Source organism: Epinephelus fuscoguttatus, linkage group LG8 (genome assembly GCF_011397635.1).
Source record: "Epinephelus fuscoguttatus linkage group LG8, E.fuscoguttatus.final_Chr_v1".
Taxonomy (NCBI): domain Eukaryota; kingdom Metazoa; phylum Chordata; class Actinopteri; order Perciformes; family Serranidae; genus Epinephelus; species Epinephelus fuscoguttatus.
In genome coordinates this window covers 7,248,469-7,268,814 of record NC_064759.1, presented here as the reverse complement: position 1 = coordinate 7,268,814, position 20,346 = coordinate 7,248,469, and the positions used below count along the sequence as shown (strand labels likewise).

Sequence of the window (20,346 nt, the reverse complement as noted above, 5' to 3'; positions counted from 1 at the left end):
GTTTTGTCATTTTGCTATTTGCTTTTGTAAGTCAATTTCTTTCTCTTTGTCTTTGAGTTACCTGAAGTCACTTCCTGGTTGGAGTTGGGCAAAAGATGGTGCAGAGGGTGGAGCCTGTGTTTAAGCAGAAGGCCATCCCACCGACTGCACCAAGAGCTGTGACATCATGGGGGAGATTAGGAGTTTGTTTGTGTTAGTCGTAGTAACTGTCTATGTAAGTTCTCCCCTTTGTGTTTAATTTGGTCCGATCAGCCTGTATATATGTTGCCCCATTGTTTCATTTTGTCAGGTCTGCTTGTTGAGTTATTGTCTAGTTTTGTTAGCCTTACTTTTCAGTAGAGTTGTGTGTCGTTGACCTCTTTTAACGGCCCTATAACTCGAATGCTGTTATCTTTAGTCATTTGCTTTGTTAATTTGTTTTTGGGAAAAATAAACCCACCTTTTTAACTTTAAACTGGTGTTTTATGTGCCTGGTCCACAACATTTAGTTTATTCTATGTTTTATTTTGTTCAATAAAATGTTCTTTTCACACCTAGTTTTAGTTTTAGATTACTTTTAGTTAACTATCAGACGCTTGCATATCTGACACCTAAATTTCGGTATAAGCACTAAATGGTTTACATGAAAAAAAACATAATGGGCACAAAACAGACAAACAAGGCAATTCACTATAAAAGGACATTTAAAACAGTTTAAAACATGAATTAACTGATTCATAAAATCATAGAATCATAAAACTCGAAACCATAAAATTAATTGAGATTTTAAAGAGTTGTAGCAGCTTGAAGCGTAAAAGAAAGAGTTTCAGACCCGTATCAGGACGTCAGAGCTGGTTAAAGGCTAAATGAACAGATATGTTTTTAGCTTTCTTTTAAAAATATTTAGCCAGCTAGCTTCTCTGACATCTATAGGTAGTGTGTTTCATAGCTTTGGGGTGTAACTCACAAAGGCTGCATCCCTGATCTTCTTCCGGGTGTCTCTGGGAACCTTCAATAAACCAACAGCAGATGATCACAGTCTTCTTGGAGGCAAATAGTTAACAAGGGAGTTAGCAATGTAGCTCGGTCCCAGCCCATGTAGGGCTTTGTATACAAAGGAGAAGGAGCTTAAAATCAACTCTAAATGTAACAGGAAGCCAGTGCAGAGCAGCTCAGGCTGGCCTGATGCGCTCTCTCCTCTTGGTTCTGGTCCATAGCCGAGCTGCAGAGTTTTGAATGAGCTGAAGTCTCTCAGTGGTGTTCTTAGTGCAGCTCTCACTCATGACTTTATTTCCTTTAATCCCCCTCTCTGTCCAACCTGTGTGTTTTAAGTGCTTTACATGTAGGGCAGGGAGTTGACTCATAGCAGGTTTCCCTCTACAGAGAGAACCGCCCCTTTGTTCCCCTTTTAGTCTAATTATATTGTAGCCCCACTAATGATGGGTATTATCCAAATTTAGATGATTAAAATTCAATTACATTCCAGTTTTCAGGAAAAGAAAAAACAGGCCATGTTTGTTGGCGGAACACAATACCAGCCAGAATACTAACAACACAATGCTTGGCTGGAAGACTCTGTCCGTGGGGGTGTGAAAGCTGTAATATTGTCATTTATGCATTTTTTATAATGTATACATTTTGTGGTTCCACTGTTTTCCTTCTTTATTCCTCCTGTTGTCGTTCTGTCTCTAATATTGTCTTTGCCTGTCGGATTTTGTTGTTTGTTCGAGGGAAAAAAATGTTTATTTACAAGGCGCTCGGGGTATCTTATCCTAAATGAATAATTTTCTATGCTACAATCCCCTCTTTCAACAGTTCACTTGTGTGTTTTATCACCGTGGAAATGCACCACACTGAAATGAATGAGGCCATCCAGTAATGGCATCTGGCTTTAACTGACTTGCTGGTTCCAGTCAGTGTCACAATCTCATAATGATCTTTAAATGTCATGATTTGTAGCGAGGCGAGGACATACACAACATGGCACTGGGAGCTTGTCCCAAAGCACAACATTAAGACGAGCAGCCAGGCTAATGCTTATGTTTTGCTTGCTGCTATTAGCGCGTTGAGTAATCTGTTCAGCGAGAGGCTGTTTTCGAAAAATGAGCAGATGGTTGAGCAGGATGAAGAGAGGAGATTCAAAGCAAAGAACTGTCAGTAGTTTTAAGAGAGTGTACACACGCAAAAAAAAAACAAGGTCTGGTGGGAAAAGATAAGGCCTAATTAATTTCATTATCAAAATTATGGACTACAAAACAAGAACATCATTTGTTTAATTTAGCATAAAACAGACGCAGTTCTTCAAGGACCCTTTCAGTGGTGTCTTTGGCCTCCTTCTCGAGGGCTTTAAGCTATCAGTCACAGTCAAAAACAGGGAGTAAACACAGCCTCCATTAGAAAACACGGCAGGGAGATGATTGACTGAGCTTAATACAGCCACTGTCGAACATCATAATCATGAATCATTCACTTTCCTTTTTCACAGATTCCACAGCATCAATGTGATTATAGAAACACACATTTGGTACCATTCAGCACACAGACTGTCGGAATCAATAAGCAGACGTTGTTGTTTCTTTCCTCACACCACAACAGCTTTTCTCGATAGGATGATAGCAGCCCAAGCCTGAGGCACTGACATATTTGTCTCTGTTGTGTCTCCCGTTGCTATTGGGCTTTGACAGTTAGTGTTTATGTGTGTATGTGTGTGTGTGTGTTGTTTGCATGTGTGTGTGTGACATGCACTCTGAGAGGTTCAGTGCCTCAGGCTGCGGGAGGAAGACAGCTCAGATCCATCCATGAATGAGACGGGGCACATCTGCATATGCAGAGTACAGGCGGCCATGTTTGTTTGTTCTGCTGGGATCCCATGGGTGCACTGATCAAGAATACCTGCCAGTTGGATTGTGCCAGATGAAGACACGCAGCACAAGGAAAAAAAAAAAACCCAGAAAAAACAACCATATCAAGTCACTCCTGAGTGCAGGCTCAGAAACACCGCCTCTGAGCAACAGATGGTCGGGAAACTGGAGCTGTTGAATCTTTGTACTTTTGCTTTGGTCAAAATATGTGGTTGGTTTTGACAGTGGCTGTCACGAGACCGTTGGAATTGTTTCATGAATATTTTACTTGACCTCAGCTACAGTGGTAAAAATTTGCACGAGTCATTAAAATGTCATCAAGTGTTGTTCCACTGACATATGCTTTTACAACGTGTCATGAATAATTCTCCTGACCTCAACAAAAGAGGAACAATTTGTTAAGATGTCATTGTTAACGTTTGTTATGACCTGGCACACTCCATGTGAGTCTGCCTACCAGACTTCTCCCAAGACCTGAACCTCTGGCAATATGCCTCAGGCACCGGCTCATAAGCTTTTACACCGCAGCCTTGACCGACACACAAATCTTGCTTTCAGACACACTGAGTGCTGAGTACACTTCCTGCACCTTACCTGCCAAAATGAATTGCAACAGTAATGTGTGCTCAGCATCAAAACAATCTGTACTCTCGGCCACCTGCTCAGAAAGTGAGACAAAAGTGTCCAGGGCCAGAGGGACCAGCCGCAGATTCAACAAGGTCTCACTCCAAAGTCAAATACCAATACTTGGCCAGTGATTTTCAGTGTCAGACACCGACAAAAAAGCCATCCTTTCACGTCGGCATGATACGCGGCTGGTTGCCTTTCTTTTTTAAAGTTGCCTGGAGGCATCAGGAGGACACGCGGTGCGACAACAACCTAAGTATGGGGCGGGGGACAAAATACTGTGGGAGGGGAAACCACTACCTTTCACCCGGGTGGCCAGTGTTCACTTCACATAAGGTTTATAGCCAAACCCTGTTCTTTTGTCCAAAATTTAACCACGTGCGTGCGTTGGCTAAACGTAACGTGTATTTGTTTTTGAAGGACAATAACGTCAGTTTGCGGTGTTGTGCAGATGCGCATTTATTTTGAAAGAGACTGTATGCTAACTGTACATTTAATGTGAAAACGGAAGTGTATTTTGAAAACACACAATGCATGTAACATGCTGAAGTTGACACGGCGTCCCAGAATGTCAGCAACCAACACACCCAGGTAGGGCTGGGCAATTAATCAAAAATTGATCAAAACTGACATTCAGAATCTCTAAACGAAGTAATCTTGCCCATGTCGTTAATTCAGTTTTTTCTACATTCTGTTAATAACTTTCCCACTGTGTGTGTGTGTGTGTGTGTGTGTGTGTGTGTGTGTGTTCATGTAGTGTCCCCTAAAAACGTACTATTGTGTGCAGTCTTGTGACTCCGCCGTATCCAGTCCATGACCTGGAAGCAACACAGAGGAGAACTTAAACATTGAGCTAACTCAGCAGCTTGTACAAAGAGGAATGCCGTGTCTGTCGTTTGGACACATTTTGGCTTTCGTGAAGAAGACACCAAACAGAAAGAAATCAGGTAACACCACCAATCTGTTTCAGCACTTGGAGTATGATCACGTTACCGAATATGAACAGTGCACGGCTCAAAAAAAAAGAAAGAGACTGACAGGTTCCCGGCAACAAGTGCCTCCACAAAGCAAGTCTCCATAACACAAGCAGGCTACACACATCAAATATTGACCCCCCCCCCCACACACACAGAATTTCCCCCTTACTGTCTAACCAAAGCTCACTCCTTGTCTTCATGCTGCTCTGTGGTGTGAGTTGTAAGCATGAAACCAGCAGGTTAGTAAAGCGATGGCACGGCGAGGGAATGGGGGATCACTGAATGGTTTAATGAGTATGAAATGCAACAGTCTTCACATCACTACATCTCCAGTTCAACACCTATGGGACTCTTTAGAGCGACATGTTAGACAGCAGCCTCCACCACCATCATCAAAACACCAAATGAGGGAATATCTTTTGAAAGAATGGCGTTTAACCTGTCCAGTGGTGTTACGCAGAGCTGGAGACTCTGTACCAAGAGGTATTGCAGCTCAAGTATTGAAAAGCGCCCAAACAGTTTCTCACAGTTCAGGGAGAAAATTTCAGGTAGCTTGTTCTGTCTGTCCTACAGGAAGGACCAAAAGATATTCAACGTACAATGTTTTTGTCTTGAGAATGGCTTAAATGATCGATTGACTCACAGATTAGAGCCAATAAATTGAATGTAGAAGGTTCTATTAATCTTTGCTTCATTTCTTTATCTTTTTTGTCTTGTCCCTTTTTCTTTTCTTTTTTTTTTTTTTTTATAATTTTTATGTTATTTGGAACCTCGATTTAATTGAATGTTGGCATTATAGATTTCTGCAAACCATGGATATTTTACATTTGTACTTTTTATAGTTATCCCAGCAACCTTTCTAAGAGACGTAGGTCAGATTATATTTATATGAGCCAAGTTTCTCATCAGGTGGTGGGGATGGTGGATGGCGTGTCACCTAGGCAAGATGGCTGCCAAGCACCAGACCACTGTAGACAACTGTTCATAACCAACAAATAACAAAACGCATCAACACATTTCCAGCCATGTTTGTAGCAACCCAACCAGGTATTTTAAGACATGATGCGTTTGTAACCATAACCAAGTAGTTTTTGTACCTAACCCTAACCACACGTTAACCACAGTGTTGTCACAACATAAAACTGAAAATCGAAATCTAGAGAACCGTAAAGTTTCAACATATCTGCAACATATGAAATGTACGAATGTAACGTATCTGTGGTTTGCAGAAACATACAATGCCAACATTTATCAGGTTGGGATCTTATAAAGTTGGATGAGATATAAATGTGTTTGTTTTATGTTTTGTCTGAAATTGTTCTGGATGGGAAGGAGAATAACTTGGAGAAGACAGAGGGAGAGGATGGGAACCTTTCTGTATGTGTCTGTATATACTGCAACTAGGTGTATTACAACAGACTGTTCTCAGGCACTGTTGGTTTGTTTCCTTTGAAACGAGATGCACCAGAATCAGTATATAACCCATGTAACCATGAGCCAGATATTCCTGTATAATTCATGTATATCGGGTTGGGAACCAGGAAATCGGTGGCTCAAGTCCATGGACGAGCTATCCATTTCGGGCCAGTGTGTATATGACAACAGAGTGTAAAAAAAATGTAATTTCCCCTCAGGGATTAATAAAGTATATGTTCTTCTTATTCTATAACCCATGTAATCCGGAAGCCCGCCATCATGTGACCAATACTCTGACAGTGGTGTATATAGAAGTAGTCAGAATTAGGAGGCAGGTTTGGGTGGTGGATGGATCAAACAAACACAGGACCTTCCCCCAGGAGACCATTGTTTGGATCCATGTGATACCAAGTGAGTTATTTTAAGGGACGGCATCACCATGTTTCTTTTCCTAAATCTACGCCACATTAACTTTATGTTAAATATGTAACATCATTCGCTTATTTATTTGATTTTATACAAACCTTTGTATGACAAAATGTTGATTATAAAAATTATGTAACTTATTACAAGAAGGAATATGTATCATCCCTTAATATCCCATATATATAATATGCAGTGTGTCATACCGCTGTTGGTTGTCAATTGTAGCTGATCTTTCTGTCTCCATTTTCTCAGTGGTTGAAGATAGAAAAGAAGCGGCCATCTCCATTGTTAAAGCTCACCGTTTTGATGACCCATTCATCCACCCCAACCTCTGCGCTATGAGACTTTGCCGGTCTATAACAATGTCGCCTGACGCTTTGGGGCATTTGCTGAAACGACTGATGCTTCCGTTCTTCTTCAGAGGACAGTTTTATTAAAGCAGATACCAATAAGATTTATCTTTCAACCCTCTTCATATTGTAAATGTCTATCATATCCTTGTTGTTAGTGTCAGCTTGTGACTGCTGTTCATCTTAATCTCTGCGGTCTGTTGGATGTTGTCATTATATTTTCTAAGCCGTTTCCCCTCCACGTATTAAATACGTTTTATTTGTTTGTCTTTTTGGAGCAACGCTCATGCATGTTAAGTACAGATGATTTGGCCTCTTCCAGCTCTGTTAATTGTCTCATGTTGCTTTGAAAAGTTGCTTATCAAAGTGCTGATTGCCAGACTTCTTTTATAGCTGACAAATGCGGCTAATTGGCAATCAACCTAATAGGACCCATCTTGGTGGCGGTGTTTGTCATTGCGAGTTAAAGAGTCAAAGTCATTTTCCCATGAGGTGTTCAAATTATTTTATGTGTGTGTGTGTTTGTGTGTCGTAGTTCTGGGCAACAACTAAACTTTTTTTTTTTTTTTTTTATGTGCACACAGCTAAAATAAACGAGCAGTGTTGTACACACTGAGAGCTTCTTTCCGTTACACTACAATGAAAGTCTGCACGCTGGCTTACAGCCTGGTACTGGACCCCTGCCAGTGACAGTGGCCTGAGGAAAATCCACCTAAAGACTTTGAACAACATCTTTGAAGGCTTACAACTGTCAGAGTACATACAGAAAGACATAACAACGGATGCTGAGGCGTAGCTGGGGTTGTGTACAGGCAGAGTCAGAGTGATGGAAGTTTCCTCAGCACCATGGACAGCACCGCTGCTCCATGAAGGTAAAAGAAGCATCACAGTCTGCGGAGAGACTCCTGTTTGACAGCACTCACAGTATCTATCATTATATCCTACTGAGGGAAACTGAGGTGGTTTTTCTGCTGTCCAAAATCATGGCAGGTCTTTTTTTTGGGGTGTTTATTTTTTTTTTCCACATTTGTCAACTAGAAAAGTGCAGTCAGTGAGCCCGGTCTTACTTCAAAATCGTCGAAATCCGGTGCTTGGGCAGTGACTTGCGGCGTCAGAAACCAATGAATAAAGGCGTCCTTTAACGTTAGCATGATACATGGCCGGTTGCTGTTATAGTTTAACTGCACCTGGCGGCAACAGGGGGAAACGCAGCGGGACAAGGACAATAGTTAAGGCAGCGAAAGTCTGACTGTGGAGGGCGGGAGGGGTGGTGGATGGGTCCAACAAACACTGACTTTCACCAGAGAGAGAGCGGTTTTTCACATCCTGTAAGATTCTATAGCTAAACCCTGTTCTTTTTTCCCCAAACCGAACCACGTCAATTTGCAGTGTTGTACTGACGTAGTGCATTTATTTTGAAAGAGACTGTATGTAAACGTTAAAATTTCCTGTGAAAACAGAAGTGTAATTGAAAGAAGACAATGCATGTCACAGGAAGAACTTGACACAACGTCCCAGAACATCAACAACCAACACACCCAGGGTACCTTTCACGTCATATTTAGACGTGAAAGTCCATGACCAAACATCAGTATGTTGAGGTCAGAGTGAGAATGTGTTGACTCAACAGAGCGCAAATCTTCGGCCACCCGAGCTGATTTAGCCACTCCTGACAGGAGATGTACTGCAGCGTGGTTCAAGTAGTTCAAGGAGTTTTCCTGCTAACAGGCACTGTTTGTGAAATACAGTCTAGATACAATCTAATTATGAGGATGAATGCATTTTAGTGCCTGAAACACAGCCACAAATCTTTGATCCATGCCATTCATGACTTGGCTTTAAAATTTGTCTGAAGGGTACAGCACAACAAAGTATGACATAACAATAAACATAACTAAAATAGAAAATAGAGAAACCATTTAACTACAGAGCCTGCTTACTTACTTATGGTAAAGGCACAAATAAAAAGAAAAATGATCAACAAAAGTCCTCTGAAATGCCCCTGGTGTAGTATGATGACGTGCGGCAGATGGAACATAACCAGGTTGCCGCTGTGCCCACTGGACTTGACCCTTCGCTAAGTCCTGACATAACGTAGCATCAGGCCGGCTCAGACCAGGATCCGACAACAACACAGCTGTGCTCCATTGACTCTAATGCAGTTGTTAAGATTTCCTTCATTTTCAGGCTGGTTTTGTGGATTAGGAGCTAAATGTTGTGCCTGGGGCACGTCGTGTTTTAATGATACTCATTACCTGGAGAGGTTGGAAAAAGATATACGTTTCTTCCCTGTTCCAAAACCAAAATCACACCCTGTAGGGCTAGCTAGCTATTGAAGATATAGCCTACTGAATGTATACACATGCTGCTTTTACAACGTTGTTTGACTTCCTCTGGAGATGCCTGTCCTGTTCAACACTGTTCATCTGCACACACTGCAATGCCACACAGCTGGTTCAATATCAGCAAAGTTTCCCTTTATATTCATTGTCTTGTGTGGCGATCAGCAGTGATGTGGTGGTTCACTTTTACACTGTGATCTGTAGCCTATAGTTCGGCTTTAGCTTCTAACTATCTTTGTCTTTTTAACCTGTTGTTGCTGCTGAGTCAGTTTGACATCCTGGATATATCCTTCAAACACAGACTGTAGACCCCTCTGTCTGCTTCTCTCTGGAATCTCATCTATTTCTGAAAAACCTGTGGTGCCTACCAGCCGGTTAGCAGAAGTAAGGAGTCGGCAGCTGATGAAATTAAGAAAAATAAATAAAACAGGTTTTTCAACAACTCTAAATCACCACAACCACGAGAGGTCCTTGAGCATACAGTCATAAACACGCACACAAAATATAACACTGATTGGTCCTGTAGTTTGCAAGATTATATGTGGACTGACGGATACATACACTCACAAACTCACTCACACGCGCACACACATGACCAAACGCACAATCCCCTCCAGGCTAATCCCGGGCAGAGATCATTACAAGCAATCAGAGCCTGTGAATATGTATGCCTCTCATTTACAGAACATGTTTAATTGTTTTTTAAGAGGGCAGATTGGGAGCTGAGTGACGGTAATGCTGGGAATCGAGTTCTCATCATTACCCGTAAAGATCTCACCAAAATCGAATTTTATTTGCTGAGAAAATACCTGTGGGACCCCACAGGATATTTAGCATGTGTGTGACTATCGTTTGAGAATAACACAAGGACAGTTTCCCTAGACCTCAATAATGCTACAACTCAGCTGTCTTCACTGTAGTCAAACCTTAAAACTCATATAGTTCAATATCACAAATCACAATTTGCCTCAGAGGGATTTACAACACACAATGCCCTCCGTCCTTGGACCCTCACAGCAGATCAGGAATATCCACTCACACAGATTTAAACTGATAATGCTGACATTGGATTGATTTCAGTGGCTGATAATGTGTTGGGTTTTTTTTTTTGACTCAAAGACACACAGATAGTGTCATTTTAAGAGGAACCGTTGTTCTTCTAAAATATTACCACATAATCTCACAGATATGAAAGAATAACATCAGTAAATCAGATGAAACAATATTATTATCTATTATCCAGAGTTTGGTGTTTAAATCTAATTTAAGAATCTCAGGGAAGGAGTTAAATATTCCCAGGAAGTAATTATTTTTAAATCATGTGAAATCTCTCAACTCTAGCTGAGCATGGGGACTAAACAGACTAAACATTCATTTTCAGACAGCTCCATCCTTTCGTAAGCACTAGGGTCACAACTGGGCATTGGTGTCGACATCCCAAACATTATCTTTACCAAATTATACTGAAGCAAAAACAAAAAGCAAACTTGTAACAATAGAAGGTGAAAGTCGTACCAGCTCTTCAAACTCTGACATGTTTACAGTGGACAGGTTGGATAATCATTTTAAAGGATATGTCCACATTTTATTTCAGTGTATTTAAACGCCATACTAACACACCCATATGTGAATTTAAAGAGTTATTGTTCACAAAGAGATAGTGTAGTGAGTGTGAGTGTAAGTTTTAAAGGCCAACCCCAGAAGTTGACATTGCTGTGGTTCCCTCAACAAAAAGCCTACAGGATTTTTCCACTGGATTTGGGATTATTGTAGTAAATAAGTGTGTCTGTGGCAAACAAACGTTTATGATACTTACACATTTTGTTCAGCGAGATAATCTTCACAAATAAGCACCGCTTTTATGATTTTTGGAGCATAAATGAAATCACCAGAAGAGAAAAGCTAACATTAGGCTATATATAAAATACATGACCTCATTGTCACCACGAGATCAAGGGTGTAAAGCGGTGGTCAGTGTGATGATGCACTGTAGTCTCATTTAGCCACTTGTTAGCAACCACCTTTTTTAAGACACATAAAGGTTTCAAATTCATGTCTGTGGTATTTGCTAACTTGTTTTACTTCCTAAAACAAAACATGAAAGTCTCTTAAGCTTATGTCAACCACAGACCTTTTTTTAGGCATCAAACCAAAAATCCATTGACTTTGAGACAAGGCAACAGGGTTTTAAGCCCAGCTCAGATCAGAAATTTGCACTGAGACAAAACCGTTACAGAACACTGCAGAAAAAAGTTGCAGCTGTGTGAACTGGTTGGTCTCAGTTGGGCTCAAGCTGGCTGATGGTGTCACCTGCGACCAGCAGGTGAGAAGCACGAGAGTGTGAAGCACGTCACCTATTTCAACAGCCAGCCATGTAGCAAAGTCAGCTGGGCAAGTTAGTTAAACTGACCACAGACGGGGTGACCTCCAGCTCATCTGGCTCCAAATAGAGTCCTTTGCAGTGTCCAGGTTTGATTCCAACCTATGGCTTTGCTGTACATCACCCCCCCTTTCCGCCACCTTTCATGCCTATCTTCGGCTGTACTATCAATAAAGGCAAAGATGCCCCAAAAATAGTCTAGGGCAGTGGTTTTCAAACTTTTTGTACCCAAGGCACGCCAAAGGGCAAACCAAAATCTCAAGGCACACTTGTATTTATATCTGTGCACAGCAGCTTCTATAAAGTGGTTGTCATGACATTAGATAATAAAAAAATAAGGAAAATAAGACAGGTAGCTTTTATGACACTGTCTACCTGTGTTCCCACCACCATTTGAGAACCACTGGCTTACACACACAAAAAAAAGCCACCCACCCAAAAACAAACTTCCCACAGAGGACTTGCTCATTTTAACAGCATGAGCCAGAGTTTGTGTCATTTACATCCCCATGGCTGCTGACACACGTTAGTCTGTGTCTTCATGGTGTGTCAGTGCTGGCTCACTGTATGTCACACACACACTCGTACTTACTGACTGATAAATTGGAACAGATTAATTGAATTATTGTGGCATATTTAAAATAAATATGGTCCGTCTGAAGCTTGGGTTGAGTTGTCTATGTTTTCACCCCTTCATCACTACTAGAAATGCAGCTGAAGCCAGCATCTCACAACCACTATCCTCATTCATATTTTAAGAAGCTTCAAATTATATTCAAATGCAAAATGAGCTTGAAACGCTGGAAATCAGAGCAGAAGTACAGAGAGTTGTTGCTATGGAGACGGTATAACATCTCGTCTAGTTGCACTGGTGTAAACTGGCAGGTTTTTAGAACGTTGCAGACCAGCACCAGTTTCAACTCGTCTCATTATGAATCTTTGGTCTGACCTAGAACTCATTCCCGCACCACTCTGTTTGGCACATATAAGACTACATACGGACATGTAAGTATTGTTTTAAGATGATGAACTTGTTCTTTAATGTTGCTGTTTTCACTCTATATAAGTGGTTTATAAAGCGGCTTTGTGTTTACAACCTGTCTGACAGTCTGACTCACTGTGCTGTTTGGTCTAATGGACTCTATTCTGAAGTCTGTTGCTACATTCATTAATCCATCCGCTACACGCAAAAAATGAAACAATAACGACAACATAATAGACATTAAAGATGTCCTGTGGTAACTGCATGTCAGATAAGTCACCATTAAATAGTACGCAGGTTGAAAATGTCAAACAAGTCCTGGCATATTCTAAGTGAAGTGTGTGACCTTCATTAGTCAGAACCTCAAAGCGACTGGGCTGAGGTCAGGAACAATAACCACCTGCTGAGAGGGCGAGTCGGTGCTTGATGGGAGTCCACTTTGGGAAAAATGGTGCTGTAACATGTTGTTCTTTTGCCCTTATTACAAATGATTACATAAAGTTATTGACCAGCAAAAAAACAAAAGATAATGGAGGCAAATCGACTGAAACCTCTTTTTGTCAGTTACTCAATGCCATTACCCTTGACGCCTCCACCCTGCTACTCTCCGACCCGCTGGGCTTGTGCTTGCCTCTTGCCGGTGTGGATTTAAAAATGAAACACGCGATATAAAGACATCCTGGACTTCGACCTCTCCTCTGCAGCCTGATAAGTGCAGCCGCAGCGTCTGGGTCAGCTGCTCAAACAGCCGCCGCTGAAACCAGACATTAATCTTCATTTTATCACGTGGCGCTTTCTATGAATCGCATTTGCCTTGTACACAACACGCTCCGACCCCTTTAAATAATTTATGTTCCCATCCTCTCCTCGCTGATAACCACGCTCGGGAGGTGTAAGATAAGGAGAAAGGAGGATCCATTAGTCTTGAATTAAAGTGGGAAACTAAAGGAACAAATTTAACATACATCAGGGGACTTTTTTGCAAGGACTAAATCAATCCTCTTCGGGGTTTCTTTTCCATGAATCTGGACACGAGCGATCTCCTCCGTTATCTTCTGTTGTCGAGTGAATCAGTGAAGCATAACTGACACCAGGCGAGAGCTGAACTGTCTGGCAGACGTTAACTCGACAGCATATTTTGAATCCGCCTCATGCAGTGTGGTCTTCACAGCTAACCACAAACATCTCGTCTCTCATCTGCCTCATGATTAAATTGCCTTAAAGTATCAATCCCATTTAATTACTGTCATTATCATCAATGAGAAATTACCAGCGCCCAAAACGGCAGGGTTAATTAGGCTTTCAGGGACGGAGAGATTATTTATTTATCTGCGGACGCCTGCGAAGGGAAGATATGAATTGGGAGTTAACTTCACGTAGAGTCGGCTCGGCTCTGGCAGCGTCTCCTCTGTTTTTTTTTTTTTTTTTTCTTCCTGACTCACTTTACTCTGCTACTGTCACTTTCCTCCCCAACACTGCTGCTTCTCTCATACGTCTCTCACCCCCTGACTCTTCTTTTGTTTTTTTTTGTAATCTCACTTGTTTTCCATGTCACACACTCATCATAGTACATCTTGACGTTTCATTCAATCTCACCATGGACAGTTTACCACAGATGTGCTTTCAAATCAGCAAACAAAAATTACTTAATGTCTTGTCTGTTTGCGAACAGATGCTCACAGATCACTGTTTAACCTCAATGTAAGAAAGGCTTCTTAAAAGATTTTGCTTGAAGCGTTATTCTAACCTGTTTCTTTGTTCATCAAGCGACAATCCAAAGCAAAGGAGGTTCTTTAACAAATGATTTCACACATCAAAACACCTCCGAAGCTCTCCCAGGTCTCTATTCTCCGAACAGCAGCTCGAGATTTCACTGATTAGTTTCTTCTTGGATAAAGGTGTCCAAATCAGTGAAATCAGCTGTTTGAAATGAAAACCTACCTCCACTTGGATCCTGATGGCACATGATTGAGGAGTGCTGCTCAAAGCCGGTGGATTTTAGTTCTAAGGAGTGAGCAATTTTCATTTCAACACAGTTCTCCAGGAGCTGATTTCACAGTTATAAACACCCACAAACCAGCGAAGCAAGAAATAACCACCAAGTCTAAATAAGACTGCTGCAGCAATGTGTCGTTAGAGAAACAAGACCAGACACCACTGGTTAAAAAAGCAAACATAAACAAGAGTTAGAAAGAAGCAGAAAAATAAGAAAAGGAGCCTTACTTCTTGGGCGGCACTTGTCCCACATTGACACGTACGCAGATGACCTTTCGCGTCTGCATTCCCATGGAGCAGGGACCCTGACGGTCACCACTGGACATGTTGAGAGTCGAGGCAGACGGGTCTTCAGTACAAGGGCCCCACGGCCCCGTCTGCCAGTGGTAGACTGTGCAGGCGTGTTCGTTACAGTTCCGTACCTCCTGGAGGGCGCTGCTGTTTGGGCACAGAGCACCACCTGAGAAAAACCAAAACAGGGTGGATGAAAAATGTTAAAAATAATCCTTTCAAGTATGTGATGAGTTAAGACAGCACCAATCAATATCTCCTTTTTTAAAAATTGATTAAGTGACAAGGTGTGATGTGAAAGGTGTTGCTTGTAGTTGACAGCCCCACAGAGAACTTTATCCCGACCAGTTCCCCTCAACACTACGGATTATTTCAGCCTCTTCAGCTCATCTTTTGGTCGCACGGCTTTAATTTTACTGTCTAAGTTCCCTCTTTCTGCTCTCAGCAACCTCATAAACATCAAACCTACTCAGCAGATGGACAAAATTGGCTACTAGGTGGTGAACACAGTGGAGCATTTAGCAGCTTAAGGGCCAAATATTTCCCTCGGGAGATGGTGGAGACCAGAACAGAGCTAATACGGGGTGAATATTGGACATTTGTTGAGTGGTCAGAGACAAAAGTCAAAATAAATGCTAATGTTGCTCTGTGTCTGATGTGAAAACTCCAGATTCAACTGTTTGTTCCATCAGCCAAAAAAAAGAAGAAGAAGAAGAAAAAAATAAAAATCAATTATTACTGCTTTGATACCAAAATGAAGCACAGCGGTAATCTGAGTTAAGACATATTATGAATCAAGAACAGAGCTGTGTCCACAGTTATCTTCTATTCAGACTTGCAGCTTAAGCACATTTTCCCTACATGATGCACACTCCAGGAAGGAGCTCTATTAAATCCACCACACCTGTCTGACAAATGTTGTTAACATATTTCCCCCCCTGAAACTTACTAAATCTGTGAGGCTCACTGACTGAGACATAATCTCTCACAGACATTAAACCTCTTTATAATAACAGTTTCCTGGTGTTCTGTTGTTTAACAGATGCTCTCAACAGCCTTTAGACCTTCTATGTAAAACTGTAAGAGCTATGTTTACACTAGAGCATGAGGATTTTATTTAGTGGAAGCTAGCCATATACACTGAACAAAATATAAATCCTTTGTTGAAGGATCTAGGACTTTTTCTTACGCACACACAGAGCTTAGTTCTCTTAAACTTTGTTTACAAATTTGTGCAAAGAGCACTTTGCCAACATAATCCATCCACCTGACAGATGTGGCATATCAAAATGCTGATTGAACAGCAGGTGAGCCCCGGACTGGTCACAATAAAAGGCCGATAAATGTTCAGTTTCATCACACAACACAATGTCGTAGTTACAAGTTTTAAGCATGAATTCCCACCAGAATATTCGTTTCACTACCATAAGCTGTCTCCAATGTTGCTTCCCAGAATTTGGCGATACATCCAACCATCCTCACAACAACAGTCCATGAGTGACCACACCAGCTCAAGAACTCACATCCAGCATTTTTACTTGCAAGATTGTCTGAGATGAGCCACCTGAACAACTGATTCAACAAAATTGTCTTCATAAACTGTCTCAGGTTAGCTCATCTCAGTGGCGATATTGCTGGTAAAGAAGCCAGATGTGGAGGTCCTGGGGTGGCTCACTAGGCTGGTTGGATGTACTGCCAAATTCCCAGAAACAACACTGGAGACGGCAGATGGTTTCATTTAAATAACTGTTGAAGGAGGTCAAATGATCCAATATTTCACCACAAAATCAAATATTAGAGCAATGCAAAAATATATATATATATAATATACATTGCTACATAGTAGAACTTCGTTTTTTTGCTTGTTGAATGTCCACCATTATAAAAATAATTTATCTTGTGACCCTTTGGAGGGTCTGACCACTGAACTAAACTAGCTAACTGTATATAAAGTAGCTAAAACTGGTTTCATCTTGAGCAGCTACAACAATAAACTGTTACTTATATAGTGACACATCAGTATTAGCAATAAAATAATGTCATGTAATAATGTATCAGTCAGAGTCCACTTTTCCACAGAATAAATTCTTCTCCTTATAAGTGTATTCTGCTAATAATACTCTTTGTACTCAGATCCTCTTGCAGGTGAAGAAGCTGGAAGTGGAGGTACTGGACTGGCTCACTAGACCGGTTGGATGTACTGCCAAATTCACCAATGAACTCTGAAATGAACTCTCAAATTTTGTTTCATTTGACCCTTACACTCTAAAATATGCAGTTTTATCTAACAAGACAATGCTTCAAGTTCTGAGGGAGTGTGTCACTGACATGTTGACTGCAGGAATGTCCGGCAGAGCTTATTCCCATGAATCAAATGTTCATTTCACTACTGTAAGCCGTTTCCAGTGTTGTTAACATGAATTTGGCAGTACATCCAATCTAATTAGCCAGTCCAGGACCTCCACATCTGGCTTCTTCCCGTGCAAGACTGTCTGAGACAAGCCACTGAGATGAGTTTCCCTGAGATGGTTTCTGACAGTTAGTGCAGAAATTCTGTAAACCATCTGTTTCATTAATTGTTCAATTGGCTTGAAGGTGAAGTCACTGGATGTGAGGTCCTGAGCTGGTGTGGTTACACGTGGTCTGCAGTTGTGAGGACAGTTGGATGTACTGCCAAATTCTCAGAAAGAAAACTGGAGAAGGCTTAGCAGTGAAATGAACATTCAGTTCACAGGCAACAGCCCTGATGGACAGTCTTGCATTCAGCATGCCAATGCGACGCTCCCTCGACATCTGTGGCTTTGTGTTGTGTGATCAAACTGCACATTTTGGAGTGGCCTTTTATCGTGACCATCCCAAGGCACATCTATTGTTTAATCAGAATCTTGATTTGCCAGCCTGTCAGGTGGATGGATTATGGATTATGTTGGAAAAATGCTCACTAACATGGATTAAAACACATTAAATTATTAAACCTTTTATCTCAACTCATAAAACAATGGGAGCAAAAACAAAAGTGTCTCATTCAAATTTTCACCTGGTCATACCTTTGAGTGTCAAAAATACAGCTAGTTGTTAATATTCTGAGACACCTTTAATAATGAATTTAACCTAAAAATCTTGCACAAAGATATGGGGATTGTTCAATAAAAAAAACTTTCAGAGTGGGCTGTAAATGAGCGAGTGTCAAGTTTTGAAGTTTAAAACCTTGAGATGTGAGAATTTGTTTCCCTGAGGCTACACACTGAGGCTCAAGTTGATTGATTTATCTGAAGCTGCTAGATTTTATGTGTCTAACTGTGATTAAGGCTCAAGACAACCAAATGTTCAGTGTTATCTTATTTTTTATTTCATCACTCACAGTTACTTCTTTGTGCCTATGTTGTTCTGTGATGTCAGTCATAGTGTCATCAATCCTCTTATTCTACTGCCCAAAGACGTTGGGCTAAGTGCTTGTTTTGAAGTTATGGGCAACACTTATTCTCAAGATGCTGCCTAGAAATCAATTTAAGATCCAGGAAAGTACAGGTTTGAATACAGATAACCTTCTACACAAAAGCTGCTTTTTAAACCTCTGAATTTACTGTATATCTTACAGTTAGTCAGCAGCTATGAAAGCAGTCGGTATGTACCTATGTTCAAGTGCACACATTTGCTGTTTTGTTTTTTCAGCTTTAAGTTGCTAATTTTATCATTAACAAATGTTTACGCCATTGATTTTGTTAGACGGTAATGCATCTAATATTGTGTGCCACCAAGTTGGACTTCAAGAAGAAACCTGTGCTCAGTAATTAAATGCCACAAACACCAGTAAAAACAGAGGTACAGAGAGGTGCTATGCATTTCTATTTTATTGTAAATTATGATAAAACAAAAATCTGTTGATATTACATGCACATAGTTGTGTTGTCATACTGTATGACGGAGCTCTTTGCATGCAGACATTTTGGTTTTCTGGTGATGATTCATGCTGGCCTTACACCAAACGATTTCGCAATTTCTTTCATGGTCACAGACAAATTTATGATGTCGGAATAAAATCACCAGAAGTTTACCTTTGTTAGCGCACGCTCCCATGAGCTCGATGGTTTGACATGAGTTGGGTACAGAACTTAGGCTGAGTTGTTTTCAGTCAGTCTTTTTCTCGTATTGCCGTTGCAACAAAATCTAACATGTTTAATATCATCCTGTTTTTAGTCTCTGCTGATGCAAAGAGTGAAGAATAGCTGAGCTCTGTCCAGCACCAAACAAGAAGCAGCAATCTACGTAGACAGTAATCATGGAGGGGACTCTGGGGAGGCGCATAAACGTGAGCAAGTCTTGATTCTCTTGGACTGTGGAAAAGGAGGAGAAACTCTTTAAGATGTGGACTGATCAGACCTGTATCAGGACGTCAGAGCTGGTTAAAGGCTAAAGAGAACAGATATGTTTTTAGCTGTCTTTTAAAAATATTCAGCAAGCTCGCTTCTCTGATATCTATAGGTAGTGCGTTTCATAGCTTTAGGGCGTAATTGAGGGAGGCTGCATCCTTGATCTTTGTCCGGCTGTTGCTGGGAACCTCCAATAAACCAACAGCAGATGATCACAGTCTTCTTGGAGGCAAATAGTTAACAAGAGAGTTAGCAAAGTAGCTCAGTCCCAGCCCATGTAGGGGTTTGTATACGAGGAGGAGAAGCTTAAAATCAATTCTAAGTGTAACAGGAAGTCAGTGCAGAGCAGCTCAGACTGGCCTAATGTGCTCTCTCCTCTTGGTTCTGGTTCATAGCCGAGCTGCAGAGTTTTGAATGAGCTGAAGTCTCTCAGTGGTGCGATTTAATCCCGGAAGTTAAATTCCTCAGATTATCAAGCAGCATTTCTCTTTTTGCTTTAGGGTTGCCAAGCAGGATTTCAATTTTGTCTTCATTTAACTTTAAGAAATTATTGCTCATCCCTTTATTTATTGCCAAAAGACAGGTATTATTATTATTATTATTATATAGTGCAACCAACCGATGGAGGCGGGTAGCGAGCTGAGGTGATGAAATTCAAAATGTGAAGTTTGTACGCAAACACAGTTTAACTTTATTGATTGTACTGACACTGGATTATCAAGAATATTGCGGACATATGACGTCTTTTATCTTATTATGTGTTTTTGCTGACATTAAAGGAATTGTTGATACGTCATATTTCTCAAAGGGAGTTTGGTGTACTATTTTCTAGCAGGAACTGATAGGAAATAATTTAAAAAGAAATCTAACTGGAGGCTTGCAAAATCTCACAGTGTGTGACTAAAAACCTGACATTGTCTTTAGATGTGAGAGGGTGTCAGACTTTAGCCCTTAAAAACTTCTTCAAAGTCCTCCAGTGTATGGTAGCCATTATTCTTATGAGTTGTTGACTCCGACTGCAAGTCATAGGTCAGACTTTCAGTGCAATATTTTGTTGTGTACAACCTCCATCTATTGTTGTCCCTGTTCCCCCTATTTTGTGCCTGTCTGTCTCCCTCTCATTTCTCTTGTGAGCTGGCAGTCAGTCAGTCAGTCAGTCAGTCAGTCATTCAGTCGTTGGGTCGATAGAGCCCTCTCCGGTTTAGAGTAACTGCCGACACTTAGGGCTTTCAGCAAAGATTGAGAGGCATTGCGGGGACAGTGAGTCCTCCACACCTGTATTTCGCTGCCGGAGTTGACAGAGAGCCAGCTCCATAATGAGCGGCGGTGTACACAGAGTTGGGCCTGAAT

At 41.1% G+C, this 20,346-nt stretch overlaps 1 protein-coding gene across 1 annotated transcript in view; it reads right to left on the bottom strand.

Annotated features, from left to right (window-relative positions):
• The window catches only part of LOC125893947 (thrombospondin type-1 domain-containing protein 7A), a 239,557-nt gene that overhangs the window by 100,975 nt on the left and 118,236 nt on the right, over positions 1-20,346 (bottom strand). Inside the window, exon 8 of the mRNA XM_049584960.1 lies at positions 14,564-14,795. Within this exon, the coding sequence (XP_049440917.1) occupies positions 14,564-14,795 (232 nt within the window). The remainder of the gene's footprint in view (positions 1-14,563; positions 14,796-20,346) is intronic.